This window comes from Oncorhynchus mykiss, chromosome 8, assembly GCF_013265735.2.
Source record: "Oncorhynchus mykiss isolate Arlee chromosome 8, USDA_OmykA_1.1, whole genome shotgun sequence".
Lineage (NCBI taxonomy): Eukaryota > Metazoa > Chordata > Actinopteri > Salmoniformes > Salmonidae > Oncorhynchus > Oncorhynchus mykiss.
This window is the reverse complement of record NC_048572.1, coordinates 30,207,959-30,227,308: the sequence shown is the minus strand read 5'-3', so window position 1 is coordinate 30,227,308 and position 19,350 is coordinate 30,207,959. Positions and strand designations below refer to the sequence as shown.

Sequence of the window (19,350 nt, the reverse complement as noted above, 5' to 3'; positions counted from 1 at the left end):
ATGCTAATTTAGAGTTTTTGAGCTAGCGCCCAATTGACAACCATTCGCCCATTATCCCAGAATGCCTTGTACGGCCCATTGACAACGCACAAACGGCGTGTGTATGACTCAAATAGAGTTTCCCATCTCCTCAAAATTGGCTCCGAGCGCACGCAGCAGGAGATGGACATTTTTTGTAAAAGAGCATCTGATTGGTCGATTCGGTAGCCATGTTTTTAACCTCCAGTTCCCTCTGTTGTTTTAGCTAGCTAGTTGTTTATCCGGTTAGCCGTCGTCATTTTTATTGCTATTTTTTTAAAGTCAGTTCGCAAACCCTTTCCTCTAATTTTCCAAGAGAACTAACGTTATGCCGGTGCACGCCCGCGAAAAGAAAGAAAGCAATCACGAAGAAATGGAGGTTGATTTTCCCGATCAAGACGCTAGCAGCACCGACGAAGAGGACACTGTAAGCTCTTCTGTATCCGAAGATGGAGACAGCTCGGGTAAGGGACATTATTAGTCTGTAAATATTAGAGCTAGCTAGGCAAAATGCTGCTGGCTGCTATGCATAATGCATTGTAGTTCCTAAATGAATGTGTGTTTGTGCTGTAATGCAATGTAGGTCCATTTTTATGATGGTCTCCTTAATTCTGGCCAAATAAAGTGATGTTGATGCTGCGTGGCCAACTAACAGCTAGCTGACGTTAGTTAGTATCAAGCTACCGCTAGTTTGTTTACTGTATTAGATGTGTCTGCATGTTTATTATTGCCAACAGATATGGACGATGAGGACTGTGAGAGAAGACGAATTGAATGCATGGACGAGATGACTACCCTCGAGAAGCAATTCGGCGACTTGAAAGAACAGTAAAGACACGTTTTCTACTTTTCACATTTAATTACACTTTCCACATTGTTTTCTTTCTGGTCCATGTTTACATGCATGATTATAAGCCAACCAACTACTGATGCTGCTGTATTGCTCACCGCTGTCTGTCTCGTTGTGACTAGGTTGTACAAGGAGAGGCTAAGTCAGGTGGATATAAAGCTGAAGGAAGTGATAGCTGGCTGTGCCCAAGAGTATCTGGAACCACTGGCCAACCTGCAGGAGAATATGCAGATCAGGACCAAAGTAGCTGGTAAGTTTGAATGTAATTTTAGTCTACACTAGATTAGATACTAACGTCCCACTTTGTAACTTTAGTTGTGGCAGATGTCAATGTCAAGAAGATCAGTGGTTTTCTAACATTTTAGTTGTGTGTTCCTCAGATGACCTACCTACCAGCTCCCTGGGTAGGCTACCTCCAAATATAAGAAACACACATCTGTTTATATATGTTGTCTCTATTCTCATATGCAATGTACTGTTATAACAATGTTACAATGTAATATATGTCTCTGTTCTCAGTGATGTCAAACCGTCTGAAGGGTGCCGACAGAGGCTAAACATTTGTTTTCCTTGTCTTCTATCTTCTCCAGGGATCTACAGAGAGCTGTGTCTGGAGTCTGTGAAGAACAAGTATGACTGTGAAATCCAGGCTGCCTGCCAACACTGGGAGGTCTGATGGCAATTCAATACAATAAACCTTTATTTATCCCCAATGGGCAATTGTTGGCACAGTGAGTAATAACACCGTGGTCAAGCATAAAGTGCATCCATTGTTTATCTCTGGCCCAGTCTAAATCCTGTAGGCTCTGAATGACCAAGGCTCTGAATCTGTCCTCGTGCTCCTATACCTTAGTGCCACTTTTGACACTGTCAATCACTGCATTCTTTTGGAGAGATTGGTAGGCCTAATTGGATGTTTTGTCCTGTGACAAGTCAATTGTACGTTTCGGTGTTCCTCAAGGTTCTGTTTTACGACCACTATTGTTTTCACAATATATTATACCTCTTGGTGATGTCATTTGGACACACAATGTCAACTTTCACTGCTATGCGGATGACACAGCTGTATATTTCTATGAAATATGGTGAAGACTCCAAATTGCCTACCCTGGAAGCATGTGTTTCAGACATAAGGAAGTGGATGTTGGCAATTTTGTATCTTTTAAACAGAGATGCTAGTTCTAGGTCTCAAGAAACAAAGAGATCTGCTGTTTGATCTGACAATGAATATTGATGGTTGTACAGTCGTCTCAAATACAACTGTGAAGGACTTCCGCGTTACTCTGGACCCTGATCTCTCTCTTTTGACGAACATATCAAGAATATTTCAAGGGTAGATTTTTTTTCTCCCATCGTAACATTGCAAAAATCAGAAACTTTTTGTACCAAAATAATGCAGAAAAGCTAATCCATGCTTTTATCACTTCTAGATTAGATTACTGCAATGCTCTACTCCGGCTACCCAGATAAAGCACTAAATTACCATCAGTTAGTGCTAAATAGAGCTGCTAGAATCTTGACTAGAACCTAAAAATGTGATCATATCACTCCAGTGCTAGCCTCTACACTGGCTTCCTGTTAAGGCAAGGGCTGATTTCAAGGTTTTACTGCTAACCTACAAAGCATTACATCTGCTCGCTCCTACCTATCTTTCCGATTTGGTCCTGCCTTTACATACCTACACGTACGCTACGGTCACAAGACGCAGGCCTCCTAATTGTCCCTAGAATTTATAAGCAAACAGTTGGAGGCAGGACTTTCTCCTGTAGAGCTCAATTGTTATGGAATCCATGTGAGAGACGCAGACTCTGTCTCAACCTTTAATACTTTACTGAAGACTCATGTCTTCAGTGGGTCCTATGATTGAGTGTAGTCTGACCCAGGGGTGCGAAGGTGAATGGCAAGTCACTGCAATGATGAACCGCTCTTGCTGTCTGGCTGGCCAGCTCCCCTCCCTCCACTGGGTTTACCTGCCTCTGGCCCTATCACGGGGGCTAGATCACTGGCTTACTAGGGGTTTTCCACTCCGTCCCTAGGGGGGGTGCGTCATGCCAGGCTTTTCTGCGCTGTACGCGACTTGAGTCAGTTGAGCCACTGACGGGCTCTTTCTGTCCGGTCTTGCACCCCCTCAGGAGAGTAAATTGGTTGTCTGTAGATATCCCTCTAGTGGTGTGGGGGCTGTGCTTTGGCAAAGTGGGTGGGGTTATAGCCTGCCTCATTGGCCCCAGGGCTATCGTCGGATCTCCCCGTCTCAGCCTCCAGTATCTCTGCTGCAATAGTCTATGTGCCGGGGTCTGTTATATCTGGTGTAATTCTCCTGTCTTGTGCTTTTGTGCGTGAACTTAAGTATGCTCCCTCTAATTCTCTCTCCTTCCCGGAGGACCTGCGCCCTAGGACCATGCCTTAGGACTACCTAGCATGATGACTCCTGACTGTCCCCAGTCCACCTGGTCGTGCTGCTGCTCCAGTTCCAGCTGTTCTCTCTGCGGCTATGGAACCCTGACCTGTTTCACCGGACGAGCTACCTTGTCCCGGACTTGCTGTTCTTGACTCGCTCTCTCTCTACCGCACATGCTGTCTCGACCTCTGAATGCTCGGCTATGAAAAGCCAACAGATATTTACTCCTGAGGTGCTGACATGTTTGGTGACCTGTACACCCACTGTGATTATTATCTGACCCTGCTGGTCATCAATGGGCGTTTGAACATCTTGAAGAACAATCTGACCTTAATGGTCATGTACTCTTACAATCTCCACCCGGCACAGCCAGAAGAGGACTGGCCACCCCTCAGAGCCTGGTTCCGCTCTAGGTTTCTTCCTAGGTTTCTGCCTTTTCTAGGGAGTTTGTCCTAACCACTGTGCTTCTCCACCTGCATTGTTTGCTGTTTTAGGCTGGGTTTCCGTATAAGCACTTTGTGACATCTGCTGATGTAAAAAGGGCTTTATATATACATTTGATTGATTGGGCAGGTGAAAGCAGTCGGATTGAATCCTTACCTTCACTTGTACAGTCACATACAGATCAACAATATGGCTACCTCAAGGAAGGGAGCAATGAAGGATGCATGGAAAACTACTGGGAATTGACCTTTGTCTAAGTAGAATGCTTTGCAGTTCTGCAATCAGCAAAGGTGCATTTCGTATGTATTGGACACCAGGGTCTCTCTCCGTGGCTTTGGTGCTACAGTAGGCGTCGGTTTACTGTGTTTCTCCTCCCAGAGTGAGAAGCTGTTGCTGTTTGACACGGTGCAGAGTGAGCTAGAGGAGAAGATCAGACGCCTGGAGGAGGACCGACACAGCATCGACATAACCTCAGGTGCTCTGCACACATGACCTCTAGTGATCTGGAAGGTTTTGTTCCAGCCCTGCACTAATTACAACAAACCTGGCTTAAGTAACGGAGGAAAAGTTGGAACAGTCAAATCAGGTGTTTTAAAAGCTGGGCTGGAACAAAAGCCTGCACTGCCTGTAGCTCCCCAGGGTTTGCTTTGCCCCCTTTAAAAAAATATATTTTTTTCAATCTGTCTCTCTGCATTCCAGAACTTTGGAACGATGGTTTACATTCACGGAAGAACAAGAAGAGGGATCCCTTCTGCCCTGCCAAGAAGAAGAAGCCTGTTGTCGTCTCCGATATCCTTTCTTTCTACCGGTCTTCCTCCATCCATCCTCTGATACAACGAGATACTGTCAGTGGCAATAAAAATGTCTCATTTCAATACTGCGCCAGAAGTTTTTCTTAACCCCTTCTCACGTCCGTATATTGTTTATATGCTGCAAGACCTGGATATACTTGAAGACTGGACAGCAATACGAAAGGTATTTGAGTTAACCAAACGTAAGCCTTTGTTGTGATTTTGTTTAGGGTTGGAATTTAACCTTTTGATCTTGTTCTGTATGCACCACAGGCGATGGCGTCGTTGGGGCCGCACAGGGTCAAGGTTGACGGTAAGAATCTCTCATATCATTGTGTCACTGTAAAGCTCAGGGGCCTCATGTATTACCGTTGCGTAATTTTCCCCTTACATTTCTGTGTGCGCCATTTCTGAAAAAATCTGCCCACAAAGAAAAATATAGAGATTTATAAACTTGGCGCACACCACCATACATGTTTCCCGTTATAAATCGGTCCTGTCGTAAAATTGTGCGCGAGCGAGAATTAAAACTCTGTCTGGAGTCTCTCAAGGACAAGTCTCTGAATGACCTTGAGTGGCCCGGCCAGAGCCCGGACTTGAACCCGATCTAACATCTCTGGAGAGACCTGAAAATAGTTGTGCAGTGACGCTCCTCATCCAACCTGACACCGCTTGAGAAGATTTGCAGAAAATATTGGGAGAAACTCCCCAAATACAGGGGTGCCAAGCTTGTAGCTTCATACCCAAGAAGACTCAAGGATGTAATCACTGCCAAAGGTGCTTCAACAAAGTACTGAGTAAAGGGTCTGATTACTTATGTAAATGTGATATTTCAGTTCCGTAAAAAAATATTTAAAAACCAGTTTTTGCTTTGTCATTATGGGGTATAATGCCCTCAAATAGGGAATGGATGATGCTTTTCCTATGGTTCATTTTCATACCAGCCAGGTAGGCTATACTCCTGTTATAAAACAAAGCAATGTGCTTAATATTAGGTAAGTTCGTAAATAATTATAGTAGGCCTAGCCTATAGAAAGCTGATGGGGCCCCCTCTTTCTAATAAGAGGCCATCAAATTTGTTTTCTCATGCAATTGCATAGCCTGATTCAGAGGGGTTGGGTTAAATTCGGAAGACACATTTCAGTTTAAAGGGGGCTAGGTATCCGCCTTTCCTTTAGAAATTGCGCACCATGAGCTCATGGGCACTCATGAAGTGTTTGATTAGTCAGAGTGATTTAAAGGGACAATAGTGTTGAGTACCAGGCAGTTGGCACGTTTGGTAGGACACTAATGACCATCGGCAGCATCAGAGCTCGGAGGAGCCTCATTTGGAATTTGACTGCCCTCGTGACCGCCGGTGTGGCGGTAATACGGTCACCGTAACAGTCCTAAGCCTAGCCATACTGTCAAGTATTTTACATAAACCACCAGCCTATTTACACTGTTGGCCGGATGTTTTAGTCTTCAGCAGTGATTTATGCTGTGTCTGGAAAAGGACTGTGTCTGTTTTCTCTTTCAGTAACTATGCTAAATTGTTGACCTGTCAGCAGAACGTTTTGCATTGACTTTTCCCCCCCAACCTAAATATGATGGACTGCGTGTGAATTCTGAAACATTGTAGGGCAGACAAAAAAGAAAGTTACAGTTCTATTTCTTGTGTGTTTTTGTTCTAGCTGACTTTAAAAAAACATATTTTATAGTGCTACTGGTATTCACTACTGGTATTCACTACTGATATTCACTACTGGGATTCACTACTGGTATTCACTACTGGTATTCACTACTGGTATTCACTACTGGTATTCACTACTGGTATTCACTACTGTGTTGTTGGGAAAGAGCAAGAAAAGTATTTCACTGTACTTGTGCATGTGACAATAAAAACGCATCTTGATGCAGAGTCCTACTTCAATGTAAAAGATCAGCTGTTAAATGCAACTCTATACCAGTATTATTAACCACATTGCCTATGATATCGCAACACTTGACGTAAACAGCCTATCTTTTTACTATACTACTAGGGCCCATTTAAATGAGAGCTGCGCATGGTCATTTCCTCTATGTCTCCTTTGGGAAAATGAACCCGTCATGGCTAGAGAAGGTGAGGAATATATTCTGCAAGGGTTAGGAAAAAGATTCCTGTCTAATTATTTTACTTTCTAAAATCAAAACATTGATTTTCGCTCTTATCACTAGTGGCAAATGGTTGCATGCTTGTTTTTAGTTGTTCATGATTAAGCTTCTCAAATCCCTCATTTGCACAAAATATACTTGCCAGCTTGCAGTACAATATTTCAACCACTAGCAGATGTGCGTACACATGGTTTAAAATTTGCGAGAAGGTGGGGACATTCTCACGTCAAGTACATTTTGTATAAATGCCTATTTTTGCGTGAACTAGTGCGCACACATTTTGGGGTATATTTTGTGCCTACGCATGGTTTCTAAATGATCAATTAGTGTCTAATCCCAGATGATATTAAGTGTCTCTAATATCTAAATACATAGGTTCAATTATATATACCCAGAGTGTACGAAATATTAAGAAACATTTCATTTTGCCTCTCAGAACATCCTCAATTCGTCGTGGCATGGATTCGACAAGATGCCGAAAGCATTCTACGGGGATGCTGGCCCATGTTGACTTCAATGCTTCCCACGTTTGAGTCAAGTGGACTGGATTTCCTTTGGGGGGGAGGGGATCATTCTTGATACACACGGGAAACTGTGTGAAACACCCAAACTGCCACCTAGTACCATACCCACCCTCTGAATGGCACACGTATACAATCCATCTCAATTGTTTCAAGACTTAAACCTTCTTTAACCTGTCTCCACTCCTTCACCTACACTGATTTGAAGTGGATTTAACCTGTCTCCTCCCCTTCATCTACACTGATTGAAGTGGATTTAACCTGTCTCCTCCCCTTCATCTACACTGATTGAAGTGGATTTAACCTGTCTCCTCCCCTTCATCTACACTGATTGAAGTGGATTTAACCTGTCTCCTCTCCTTCATCTACACTGATTGAAGTGGATTTAACCTGTCTCCTCTCCTTCATCTACACTGATTGAAGTGGATTTAACCTGTCTCCTCTCCTTCATCTACACTGATTGAAGTGGATTTAACCTGTCTCCTCCCCTTCATCTACACTGATTGAAGTGGATTTAACCTGTCTCCTCTCCTTCATCTACACTGATTGAAGTGGATTTAACCTGTCTCCTCCCCTTCATCTACACTGATTGAAGTGGATTTAACCTGTCTCCACTCCTTCATCTACACTGATTGAAGTGGATTTAACCTGTCTCCTCTCCTTCATCTACACTGATTGAAGTGGATTTAACCTGTCTCCTCCCCTTCATCTACACTGATTGAAGTGGATTTAACCTGTCTCCTCCCCTTCGTCTACACTGATTGAAGTGGATTTAACCTGTCTCCTCTCCTTCATCTACACTGACTGAAGTGGATTTAACAAGTGACATCAATAAGGGATCAAAGCTTCCACCTGGATTCACCTGATCAGTCTGTCATGGAAATAGCAGGTTTCCTAATGTTTTGTACACTCAATTTAGACTGGTACAGTGCAACTGCGGTGCAGCTATTGATGCATAGTAACGTTAGTAGTTTAAACTGTTGGACCTACCCTTGTGACCAATGTTTTGCTGTGTGTGTGTGTGTGTGTGTGTGTGTGTGTGTAGTCCCTGCCAAGGCTGACCGACACCACCATGTGGTGAGGTCTGAGGAGGGCAGACTGTTCTATGACAGCCAGTGGTATTGCAGAGGACAGGCCATATGCATCAACAGGAAGGACCAATACCCCACCAGGTGTGAGTCTGTGTATGAAATGTATGTTTTTAATCGGTGTGTGCCCTGATGTTGGAGTACTTGAGGAAAGTGCGTGCGTGTATATTTGCATGTGGCGCAATTGTGCGCGTATGCCGCTGTCGTTCATAGACTAGATCCACGTGTCGCTGTGTGGTGAGGCGTGTGTATATAATGTACGTTCCTCTATTTTATTATCCAATCCTCTTCCACCTCTCCTCCACAGTGCCATGATAACCACCATTAACCATGACGAGGTGTGGTTCAAACGGCAGGACGGCAGCAAGTCCAAGTTGTACATCTCTCAGCTGCAGAAAGGCAAATACACCATCAAACACTCCTAATGTCCCTCACGGCTTGCCGTACTTCCTCTCCCTGGATAACAAATAGTGAACTTCGGTGCCACGATCCCGTCCCTTACTTTCATTGCCGTAGGGGGAAACTACATTATGTCAATGGTCTGGAGAGCTGTAGGTCAGGGTGGGTAGGGGTTGTACAAGGTTGGTGACGAACTACTGCTTTCTCTAAATATGTATGTATGTTACAAATATCTGCAAGGCGTCCAAGTGTCGTTCCTCCTGGAAGAGAAAGAAGCAAATGCTGCTAAGAAGGGATGAGTTGCTGTTGAGAGTAGTGGTGGTGTTGTAGCATGCCTTTTTAAACAAGATGCCTACAGTCCTGAACTAACTCAGTGCAGTGAAGCCTTAATTCCTACGGCCTGTGAGAACAGTACTAGGATCAAGTCAAAGCGGGTCATTTTTTTTTGAGCGGGTGAGTAAATGGAAACCTACAGTGTACCATCCAGGTTAAGAATGAACTATTCAAATTTCCTAAACATTGAGATCGCATCTTTTACGCCGGCAGGCTGGCACAGCCAGTAGTATGTTTGCCCTCTGTACAGAACCCTTGTTGATTATGATGAGGGCCAGAAGATCTCTGAGGCCTGGTTAGAGACTAGGGCTTGAGAACTCTGTTGGAAACATTGTCAGGAAAAACTCCTGGCCCTAATTCTGTGTCATGTCTTAACTTCACTGTGAACTCAGTAGCCATCTGCCTCTTGTAGTGTACTTTTGGAGACTCTCAATTGCGTATTCCTTGCGTCCTTTCGCCTCACCTCCCCCTCAAAACCGATTTGGAGGAGAAAGCCAGAGGTCCCTCCCCTCTGACCTTATCCTCCAACGGGTGTTGAGGAGTCGTCGGGGAGAGTGGACACGAGGAGTACGCAATTGAGATTCCCCCTGCGTTTTTCTGTGTCATCTTCCCTCCCCTGTGAAGAACTCCCTGCGTCTCTATGTTCGAACGATGCTCTACCTTTTTCTCCTGTAGTGCGCACTTGTGCACTCCTCCCTACCCATGCCAGAGGGATCTGATGACATTGAGAAGGGTCAAAGTGTCTGGTTGTCGTACAATCCCGTCCATGCAATCCCATCCACTCTTTTGCACATTATTGGATAGAGGGGAAACCGTGTGTGTGTGTGTGTGTGTGTGTGTGTGTGTGTATAGTAACGTACTGCTGGTTCAACCTCTATGTGGTCATGTGGTGCTTTACATTCACAGCAGCATCACATCTGTATAAAAGTATCAACTGCCAACAGTGTTGCATTGAGAAGATTCTCAACATGTTATGAATTATGTAGAGATGTTACAAGCTGTAATGTCGGGAGTATTTGCAGTGTTGTGGTTTTGTTGTATTTTTTTGCAGCTCACGAAGAAGGTCTGTCATAATACGATTAGGTCAAATGTTACAGTGCCATGAATTGAAACGTAGTATTGCTTTTTGTCCTCGAGTTTTATTTGTCAAGTATGGATTGTTATTTTGTGTTGTTTTTTTTGGGGGGGGGGGGGGGGTTGTAGTAAGTCATAACGCTCAGCCGCTACACTACGTTATCTTTTCATATCATGCGGGAGGGAAATATGAATACAACTCTTGTCATAGTGCCAATGCATGTACAGCAAATTAAATGTTTAATTTTGTAGTAAACATGTCACTTGCCTTCATTTGTAACGATTGAAGTCCCATGAGGCATTCATAAAAATATAACTATATTTATAGCCTTTTGATTGAAGGGAAATATGCTGGATGGGATGTTAGTGCCTATCCTAATTCATTTTTATATTGTCTGTCAGAAATATATCATGTATAATGTGCTTGTTTGAAGTTGGTGCTCGGGTGGAGCAGTATCTTGATTTTCATACTGTTTCTGTAGGGAGTATACGATATTACCAGAAGTGCACACAAAAGCTGCTATTTAAAAAAGAATAAAAAACATTTACAAAAATTTGTTGGGGGCTCACAACAATTTAGGCAACATGGGGATCTTGATCCAGGAGGGTATTGGTTGTCTCTGCTGTAACCAGGAAACTTGATCTAGCCACTTAGCAAGTTAGCTAACCAAATGCAAATCTGGAGCCCTGAGCTGCATATCATTTATTTAGAAAATCTTAGTTAACTTATTACAAGCAGTGGCGTAGCACGCACCCCCCGCCCCCGCGAGGCGATGGGGCCCCCAACCCCAATTCTATGTTTTTCTACGGTATTTACAATCACACCGTCAATATAAATACCCCGGTATACGGTATATCGCCCAAGCCTAGTTGACACCATGTCTAGCTATAACTAAATCAACTTCACATGTAATGGGCAGTCTGCTGTGCCCAGCATAAGCCAATCTGTATTGCTCTCTGTCCATTGTGAAATGAGAAGCTTTAATTACCACAGACAAAACACTAGATATAATATTAACAGCGCCAGTCTGGCTGACAATGCTGTCAATTCCAAGGTTTATGCAACCTAACCCTCTTCATTTGAAAATGACTTGCTTTGAAAATAGTGAGCGTGGCTCGTTTGATTAGGGCTTAAATCCGCTGTGCTGTTCAACCTTTTAGCCAGTGTTGTGTGCCACTCACTAGATTAACGCACTGTATTGGGATCGATTCAGGATCCACTTAAATATTTCACTCATCCCCTTCTCCATTCTCTACTTATCTCCCATGCTGAGCACAATCTAATACACTAATTTACAAAGTAGCCTACTGAATAGGAGTTGACCTTAGACACAGATCTAGGATCAGTTCTCCCTGCCCCCAATCCTACCCACAACCATTAGAGGTATGAAAGATATCTGACCCTGTATCAGTGGTGAGAGGTGATTTTACTCCCAAAAGCACATGCAGTATATAGTGCAGTACTACCAAAATCAAATTTCTCACTGCAGAGCTCCCATCTGACCAGGTAGTGTCAGTAGAGCTCCACTGTAGCGGTGTTGCAGCACTGCACTAGATTGGAGAGGAGAGGAAAGTGGTCCCTGTAACTGAGGCACCCTTCTGGAGAGAAGCTTCCCAGCTGATGATGGTTGGGAGGGAGGGAGGGACGCAGGCTGGCGTCTGCTGTGGAGGGACGCTTTCATCACATCACAGCTCGCTGGCCATGTCTGCTGCTGCCAGAGAGAGAGAGAGAACAAGAGAAGGAGGGTAATACAAAGAGCTGGAGAGAGAGAACTAAAGAGTGAGAGAGGAAAATCCCCATCACAGCGGTGCAGGCAGGACTGGGCCCCGGCTGTCTCTCTCTACGCAATCACATCTCTCTAGAGCCTTCTCTCTGAGCCGGAATCTGTTCAAACATGCATAACAAGAGGAGATTCTCACTGTGTTTTGCTCCCCCTCTCATGTTCTCTCTCCCTCCCTATCTCTCACTCATGTCAGAAGGTCTGCATGGCTGTATTAGCCGGGTTGTTTGGAGCTTTGCATGATACTAGGTCCTGTGACTGCAGAGGTCTTGAGGTGTTGCTGGATGAGAGCGAGGCAGAGGCTAGTTTCGGTCCCATCCGTAGTTGATGAGCCACCAGACTGTGAGGGTCATTTGGATGTGTTTAAAGCAACACATGGGACTGATTAGACCGTAAAGTGTGACACTCCGCTAAATAACGTATAGTCCTCTGTCCCTGTGTGTCTGGGTTGCAGTGTGTGTGCATGCGTGTCTGTGGGTATGTGTGTGACGATGTAATATGCACACTTAGGCTGGACAGGCAACTTCTCAGCAGCGGAAGCGGTCACCACGATGACTGCGCCCTCGAGGGCAATTTATTTTCAGCATGGCAAGAAAGGCATTCTCTCAGGTATCTGTCTCACTGTGTGAGATACAGAAACCAGGCATGCCTCGCCTGCCCAGTGCGGCCAAGTGTCACCATCACACTTCAGCTGTCACCTGGGTTGTGTGCACTGGGCCACACAACAGAAAACGTTTTAAAATGTTGCGCAACGGAAAACAAAAATGAGCGTTTCTTATTGGAGTCAGGTAGTCCCTGCTTCAGTCTGTTTTCTTACGTTTGGTGCCTAATGCATACAACCCTGACTGTGCAAATAAGGTTCCTCGTCACTGTCTTTCCTTAGACTCGTATCTCATAAAAGAAGTGAAGCGCATGCTTGTACTGTAAGTCATTTTGGGTAAAAGGAGTGTTCAAAGTGGCTTAATATAATGTCAAAAGTATGATATGGAAAGCAGCAGCTGTAACTTCCCTGTGAAGGTGGGCAGGGCTGTAGGGTGGCAGTGGTGTGGGCACAAGCACAGAGCTGGGCTGATATGGAAACGTAGTCAAATTTTCAGCTGGTGTTGATCGTCATTGGGAGACTGCAGAGCCCATGCTGGAGTAGCCGGTGCTGGAGTAGTCGTGAATTCGACTGTTTTTGGCTTTCATTTACAGAAGTGTGTGCACGGCGGTGCACGCATACGTGTGTTTGTGTGCGCATGCATGCACGTGCGTGTGTAGTACTGTCAGTGTGTGCAGACTGGTCACAGAGTAAATGTAAATCTGAGACACTCAAATTCGTAACATACTAAATGGAGGATGGACATCCACAAATTAATACATACCGTACTAAACGTAACATATACCAAATGGAGAATCTCCGATTTCCGTACAAAATAATACGAAATGCCCTTCAGACCAGGTTGGCGAGTGTATGTATTTTTGTGGCGGCGTATGTATCGGTATGAGCGCGCGTGTGCGTACTGGACACCGAAACTCAGACTCCGTGGAGTGAGGAGAAAGCTCAGCCAGCCATTTGGCTCTGGTCCTAATTGGTTGAGTTGAAAGGATGCTGACAGTGCATCTCAGACAGGTAGCTACTTAACTGTGTATGTGTGTGTGTGTGTGTGTTCCTCCACCCTCCACCCAGGAATCCCCCGCTGTCCTAATTTTCACCAAAGAACACAGCAGTAGCCCTTCCTGTCTTCTGAGCCTTTGAAGAGCACTACTTTGTTTTTTCTGAGCTTTCGCTACAGAAGAAAAGGGGAGCAAGCTGGAGTGGAGCCAAGCCTAAGAAGATTTTTCTCAGCTCATCAGCCAGTTTGTTCTACTGCATGGTGACCCACACACACACACGCGCACACACACACACCAATTATCTTGGTACTTCAGACAAATTGAGCCAGACATCCTGGGCATAGATAATCAAACTCCCACACGTACAGTTTGCACACTTGACTCTATGGGACAACACACACACTTGCTAGCCGTGGAGGGCAGAAGGGTGTGTCTAGTAGGAAGACTGCAATTTAAACCCAACATTATGTAAATGTTCAGGTGACATCCAAACATACAAACTAGGAGTTCCCCTTTGGTCAGTTCACCTGAAATAGACTGCATTATGTATTCCACTTGTGGACTATGGAGTTTACATTCATCCGCAATATCGCCCAAGTCTATTTTGTGGCAATTTTGTTGTTGTTGACACACACATAAACAACGACTAAGAGATTAAAGCCCAGGGTCAGCCTCAGTCCAGTACCCCCAGAGAATATCTTTCTAGGAACCTTCCAGAAATGAGGGAGAGTAAAATAGTCTAACCTTAGAGCAAGCAACATTGAGTAGAAGTGAACTGTGGTTAATTCCTTCAACAGAGAGGCAGAGTTAAGAGGATGGAGAGTTGTAGTCGGCGTGCCAAATGTCACTCTATTCCATAGTGCACTACCTTTGACCTGGGCCCATAGGACTATATAGGGAGTAGGGTGCCATTTGGAATGCAACTGTAGTGTTGAGTGTCCAGGCGTCTCAGAGCCTACTGTCAGGGGACGACTGCAGTGGAGGCATGGTTAACTAGCTTATACTCACTCCTCACGGCCTCCCTCTCAATATCCCTACTCTCTTTCTCTCCCTCTCTCTCACCCTCTCTCTCTTTCTCTCCATCTTGCCCTCTCTCTTTCTCTCTCTCGCCCTCTCTCTCTTTCTCTCCCTCTCTCTCTCACCCTCTCTCTCTTTCTCTCCATCTCGCCCTCTCTCTCTTTCTCTCCATCTCGCCCTTTCTCTCTCTCTTTCTCTCTCTCTCGCCCTCTCTCTCTTTCTCTCCATCTCGCCCTCTCTCTTTCTCTCTCTCAGCTTAAGTCTCTCTTCAGCATCCATCCCTTCTCTCTACTACTACCTTTCTCTTCTCACTCTCTCACTCTCTCTCTCTCTCTCACACTCCCTCTCTCAGCACGTACCGACATCACGCTGTTTCCTTTCCCAGCACCCCTCCCCCTCAACAGTCCTGCAGCACACGTTCGCTTCATAATAGAACAGCTTTATGATACAAAACATGTGAGGTTGCCAACGGCCACAAGTGTTACTGATTTACACACGCCTTTATAGTAAGATCTGTTAGGTCTTACTCCTATAGGTCTCCGTCTTTTTAGGAATTCAAAAATCTGGCTTGATAAAGATCATTGAGGTTTGGGAAAAGAAGGAGAACTTGCACGCTTGTACATTTGACCCCTGTCCAGGCTATTCAGGGTTGTCTTCACTTCTGCTTTTTAACGAGAAGCCGACGCGCAGATTGAGAGAAACAGTCTCTAAAAGTTCTTGTTTTGAGCTTTGTTCTCTGTAGGCTGGAGACGCTACTCCGCTGTGTGTGTGAATATTCCACCGCATGTGGAAGTGTGCTCTGTTTTGCTGTCCCCCCCCAGCTGCTTCCTTCTCCATTTATGACGTTCTGATGTCGATTCATTCTGTTTCATGTCCATATTATCATCCCTGAGTCACAGCCCATCTCTGATTGATGTTGTACAATTTCCAATGAACACGAGAAACCTTTCAGCTGTGCTACAGAGATCTCCAGGGCATTGCGGAGGAGTTACAGTGAACCTGTTCCACTTATCGGGAAGCTGGTTTAGTGCTTAACCCTTAACATTGGCTCATCTATCATGATAAGCCAACATTGCCTGCCACATACTGTATGAGACACACTGTGCCACCCAAGGAAGGAACCGGACATAAGAGGCAGACCTGGGTTAAAATACATTTTAGTATCTGTTATTTAACAGCGTTTTTTTCCTCCCGTGTATTTGATTATTTCCAAGTACACAGCCCAAATCAAGTACTTTTAATGCTAATGACATCAGTGTGATCCGAAATGAATGATCCCAATTGGGATTTATTTTCTTTGATAAGACACAGTGCCTTGCGAAAGTATTCGGCCCCCTTGAACTTTGCGACCTTTTGCCACATTTCAGGCTTCAAACATAAAGATATAAAACTGTATTTTTTTGTGAAGAATCAACAACAAGTGGGACACAATCATGAAGTGGAACGACATTTATTGGATATTTCAAACTTTTTTAACAAATCAAAAACTGAAAAATTGGGCGTGCAAGATTATTCAGCCCCTTTACTTTCAGTGCAGCAAACTCTCTCCAGAAGTTCAGTGAGGATCTCTGAATGATCCAATGTTGACCTAAATGACTAATGATGATAAATACAATCCACCTGTGTGTAATCAAGTCTCCGTATAAATGCACCTGCACTGTGATAGTCTCAGAGGTCCGTTAAAAGCGCAGAGAGCATCATGAAGAACAAGGAACACACCAGGCAGGTCCGAGATACTGTTGTGAAGAAGTTTAAAGCCGGATTTGGATACAAAAAGATTTCCCAAGCTTTAAACATCCCAAGGAGCACTGTGCAAGCGATAATATTGAAATGGAAGGAGTATCAGACCACTGCAAATCTACCAAGACCTGGCCGTCCCTCTAAACTTTCAGCTCATACAAGGAGAAGACTGATCAGAGATGCAGCCAAGAGGCCCATGATCACTCTGGATGAACTGCAGAGATCTACAGCTGAGGTGGGAGACTCTGTCCATAGGACAACAATCAGTCGTATATTGCACAAATCTGGCCTTTATGGAAGAGTGGCAAGAAGAAAGCCATTTCTTAAAGATATCCATAAAAAGTGTTGTTTAAAGTTTGCCACAAGCCACCTGGGAGACACACCAAACATGTGGAAGAAGGTACTCTGGTCAGATGAAACCAAAATTGAACTTTTTGGAAACAATGCAAAACGTTATGTTTGGCGTAAAAGCAACACAGCTGAACACACCATCCCCACTGTCAAACATGGTGGTGGCAGCATCATGGTTTGGGCCTGCTTTTCTTCAGCAGGGACAGGGAAGATGGTTAAAATTGATGGGAAGATGGATGGAGCCAAATACAGGACCATTTTGGAAGAAAACCTGATGGAGTCTGCAAAAGACCTGAGACTGGGACGGAGATTTGTCTTCCAGCAAGACAATGATCCAAAACATAAAGCAAAATCTACAATGGAATGGTTCAAAAATAAACATATTCAGGTGTTAGAATGGCCAAGTCAAAGTCCAGACCTGAATCCTTATCGAGAATCTGTGGAAAGAACTGAAAACTGCTGTTCACAAATGCTCTCCATCCAACCCCACTGAGCTCGAGCTGTTTTGCAAGGAAGAATGGGAAAAAATGTCAGTCTCTCGATGTGCAAAACTGATAGAGACATACCCCAAGCGACTTACAGCTGTAATCGCAGCAAAAGGTGGCGCTACAAAGTATTAACTTTGTATTAAAAGAGTTTGCTGCACTGAAAGTAAAGGGGCTGAATAATTTTGCACGCCCAATTTTTCAGTTTTTGATTTGTTAAAAAAGTTTGAAATATCCAATAAATGTCGTTCCACTTCATGATTGTGTCCCACTTGTTGTTGATTCTTCACAAAAAAATAGAGTTTTATATCTTTATGTTTGAAGCCAGAAATGTGGCAAAAGGTCGCAAAGTCCAAGGGGGCCGAATACTTTCGCAAGGCACTGTACATGTCATCACACACACGTTGCACGCGTGTACACAACCCCCCCCCCCCCCACACACACACACACACACGCACAATCACATTCATTGTGAATACTCTTATGCCCCCACCCCGAGCTCTTTAAAAAAATAATAAGTTAACAGAATAGCTCACTCTGACTGACCAACCGACCGACCATTTCTCTCTTCTCTGTGCTGCTGTGCTGTTCATTCATTCATTCATATGGCTATGTCTTCCTACTGGGCTGTAACACAACACAGCTCTCACACCCCTTCAGCTTGACAGCCCTGCTTTCACCTCCAGGCTCTTTCAGCCATGCCTGGGCTCTCTGCATCTGAGATTTACCTTCACCTCTTTTGTAACAACGAAGAAGAGAGTGAGAGAGAGAAAAAAAGAGGCACTTCTTTCCTTCTCCTTTCTTCTTTCCTGTCTTCGTTGAGCTTTAGTGTTGCCGCAGGATGTGTTTTAGCCTACAGACTGTGCACTGGAACATACTATATAAAGAGAGCACACAGAGAGAGAGAGAGAGAGAGAGTGGGTGGGTGGGTGGGTGGGTGGGTGGGTAGAGAGAGAGAGGGTGGGTAGAGAGAGAGAGGGTGGGTAGAGAGAGAGGGGGTAGAGAGAGGGGGAGAGAGAGAGACGGGGGTAGAGAGAGGGGGTAGAGAGAGAGAGAGAGAGAGGGGAGAGGGAGGGAGAGAGAGAGAGGAGGGATAGGGTGGTGGGGATGTTTTAGTAATAGTGGTTGGATAGAGGGAAGTAGTCCACTTGGCTTTACAGGGAGACATTGGGTTCCCTTTATTCTGTCAGAGACCTAATGCACAGGGCCACGGTGTTACAGTATGTCTGTGGTGAAAGGGCTTTTGTTGTGAAAGCGTTATTATCGCGAAATGGACAATGATGCAATGGATTTGGGTCTATGGTTTGGGTACAGACAGAGGCAGACGGGCCACAGCCAGCAGACAGAACAACAACCACTAATGGAGTGAGTCCCTGAAGGTCTAATCATTTCCTGGTCAGACCAACCCAATGGACTTTTATATTGAATCGCTAGTATTTTCCTTGCTTGTTCGAATTAACCAAGAATGAGTGAGCCTCATAGTAAATGTTGAAGCCTCACCGTTGCGCTTTGTTCGCTAGATAGACTGTGGTTGTCTAGAATCTGTCCCAATATCCATACTTGCACACAATGTCTTTGCAAACTATGTAGTATGACAAGACATGTTATGGACTTTAGGACACTGCTCTGTTTTACTGACCTAAGGTAGTGCCACTTGCAGGACTGGGCGTGATGCCCAAAGGCCTTTCTCTGCTCCCTCGATGGTCTGTTCCCCTCTCCCCAACCCCCTCCCGGCCAGGCCTTCCTGGTGGTGCTCCAGCAGGACTGAACTCTGACCCCAGGCAACTGGCCATAAACCTCCATTATTAAAGAGGTACCGCTGATAAACACTCTGTCCTCATGTGGGATCCAGTGTCTCGTTAATACACCGGGGCGAAGGAGTTACTACCTCCATGACTTCAGCTCAGCCGCAGTCTGTCAACCAGCCAGCACAGTTTGGAATCAGAATACCTGGGTTGAAGTACTATTTGAAATCATTTCAAATACTTTATCTAGGCTTGATTGAGCTTGCCTGGCGCAATAGAACAAATTGGTGGCTAAATGGGCAAACCTCGCCCATTTGGCTCCCCAGGCAGGATAAAGCAAACACTCAAAAGTATTTGAAAGATTTCAAATAGTATTTGAACCCAGTTTTACTAGCCAGCCCGTTTGTCGTCCAGTCTCAGGGAGCCAACTGATTGGGCCCAGGCAGGGAGAGCAATCTGACAAGCTCCACTCCAGGGTAAATTAAAGCCGGGTTGGTTAGGTGGTGGTGAGTTTCAATACAGCGCTTCACCGTGCTGTGTCCCTGCACTTCTCAGGTTCTTCATCCATGTTGAGTCCCCGCTGTGT

General features: G+C 44.8%; 1 protein-coding gene across 6 annotated transcripts; it reads left to right on the top strand.

Moving 5' to 3' along the window:
- The first annotated feature begins 68 nt into the window (after positions 1–68).
- LOC110529769 (breast cancer metastasis-suppressor 1-like protein-A) lies at positions 69–10,301 on the top strand. 6 transcript variants are annotated; one of them, XM_021612285.2, is made up of 11 exons: positions 69–482; positions 756–846; positions 991–1,118; positions 1,249–1,272; positions 1,459–1,538; positions 4,089–4,185; positions 4,410–4,499; positions 4,621–4,685; positions 4,775–4,814; positions 8,201–8,327; positions 8,551–10,301. In XM_021612285.2, the coding sequence occupies exons 1-11, from the start codon at positions 347–349 to the stop codon at positions 8,666–8,668; spliced, it is 996 nt and encodes a 331-aa protein (XP_021467960.1). In that variant the 5' UTR covers positions 69–346; the 3' UTR covers positions 8,669–10,301. The 6 variants fall into 6 exon arrangements, with proteins under 6 accessions (XP_021467960.1, XP_021467959.1, XP_021467962.1 ...); XM_021612284.2 differs by having other exon boundaries at positions 4,766–4,814; XM_021612287.2 differs by lacking the exon at positions 1,249–1,272.
- Positions 10,302–19,350: the final 9,049 nt, after the last annotated feature.

Coding starts and splice junctions, on each gene's coding strand:
- LOC110529769 (XM_021612284.2), top strand. CDS start 347: ATGCCGGTGCACGCCCGCGAAAAGAAAGAAAGCAATCACGAAGAAATG. Junction 1,273..1,458: donor CCTACCTACCAGCTCCCTGG/GTAGGCTACCTC, acceptor TATCTTCTCCAG/GGATCTACAGAGAGCTGTGT. Junction 4,500..4,620: donor GAAGCCTGTTGTCGTCTCCG/ATATCCTTTCTT, acceptor ACCCCTTCTCAC/GTCCGTATATTGTTTATATG.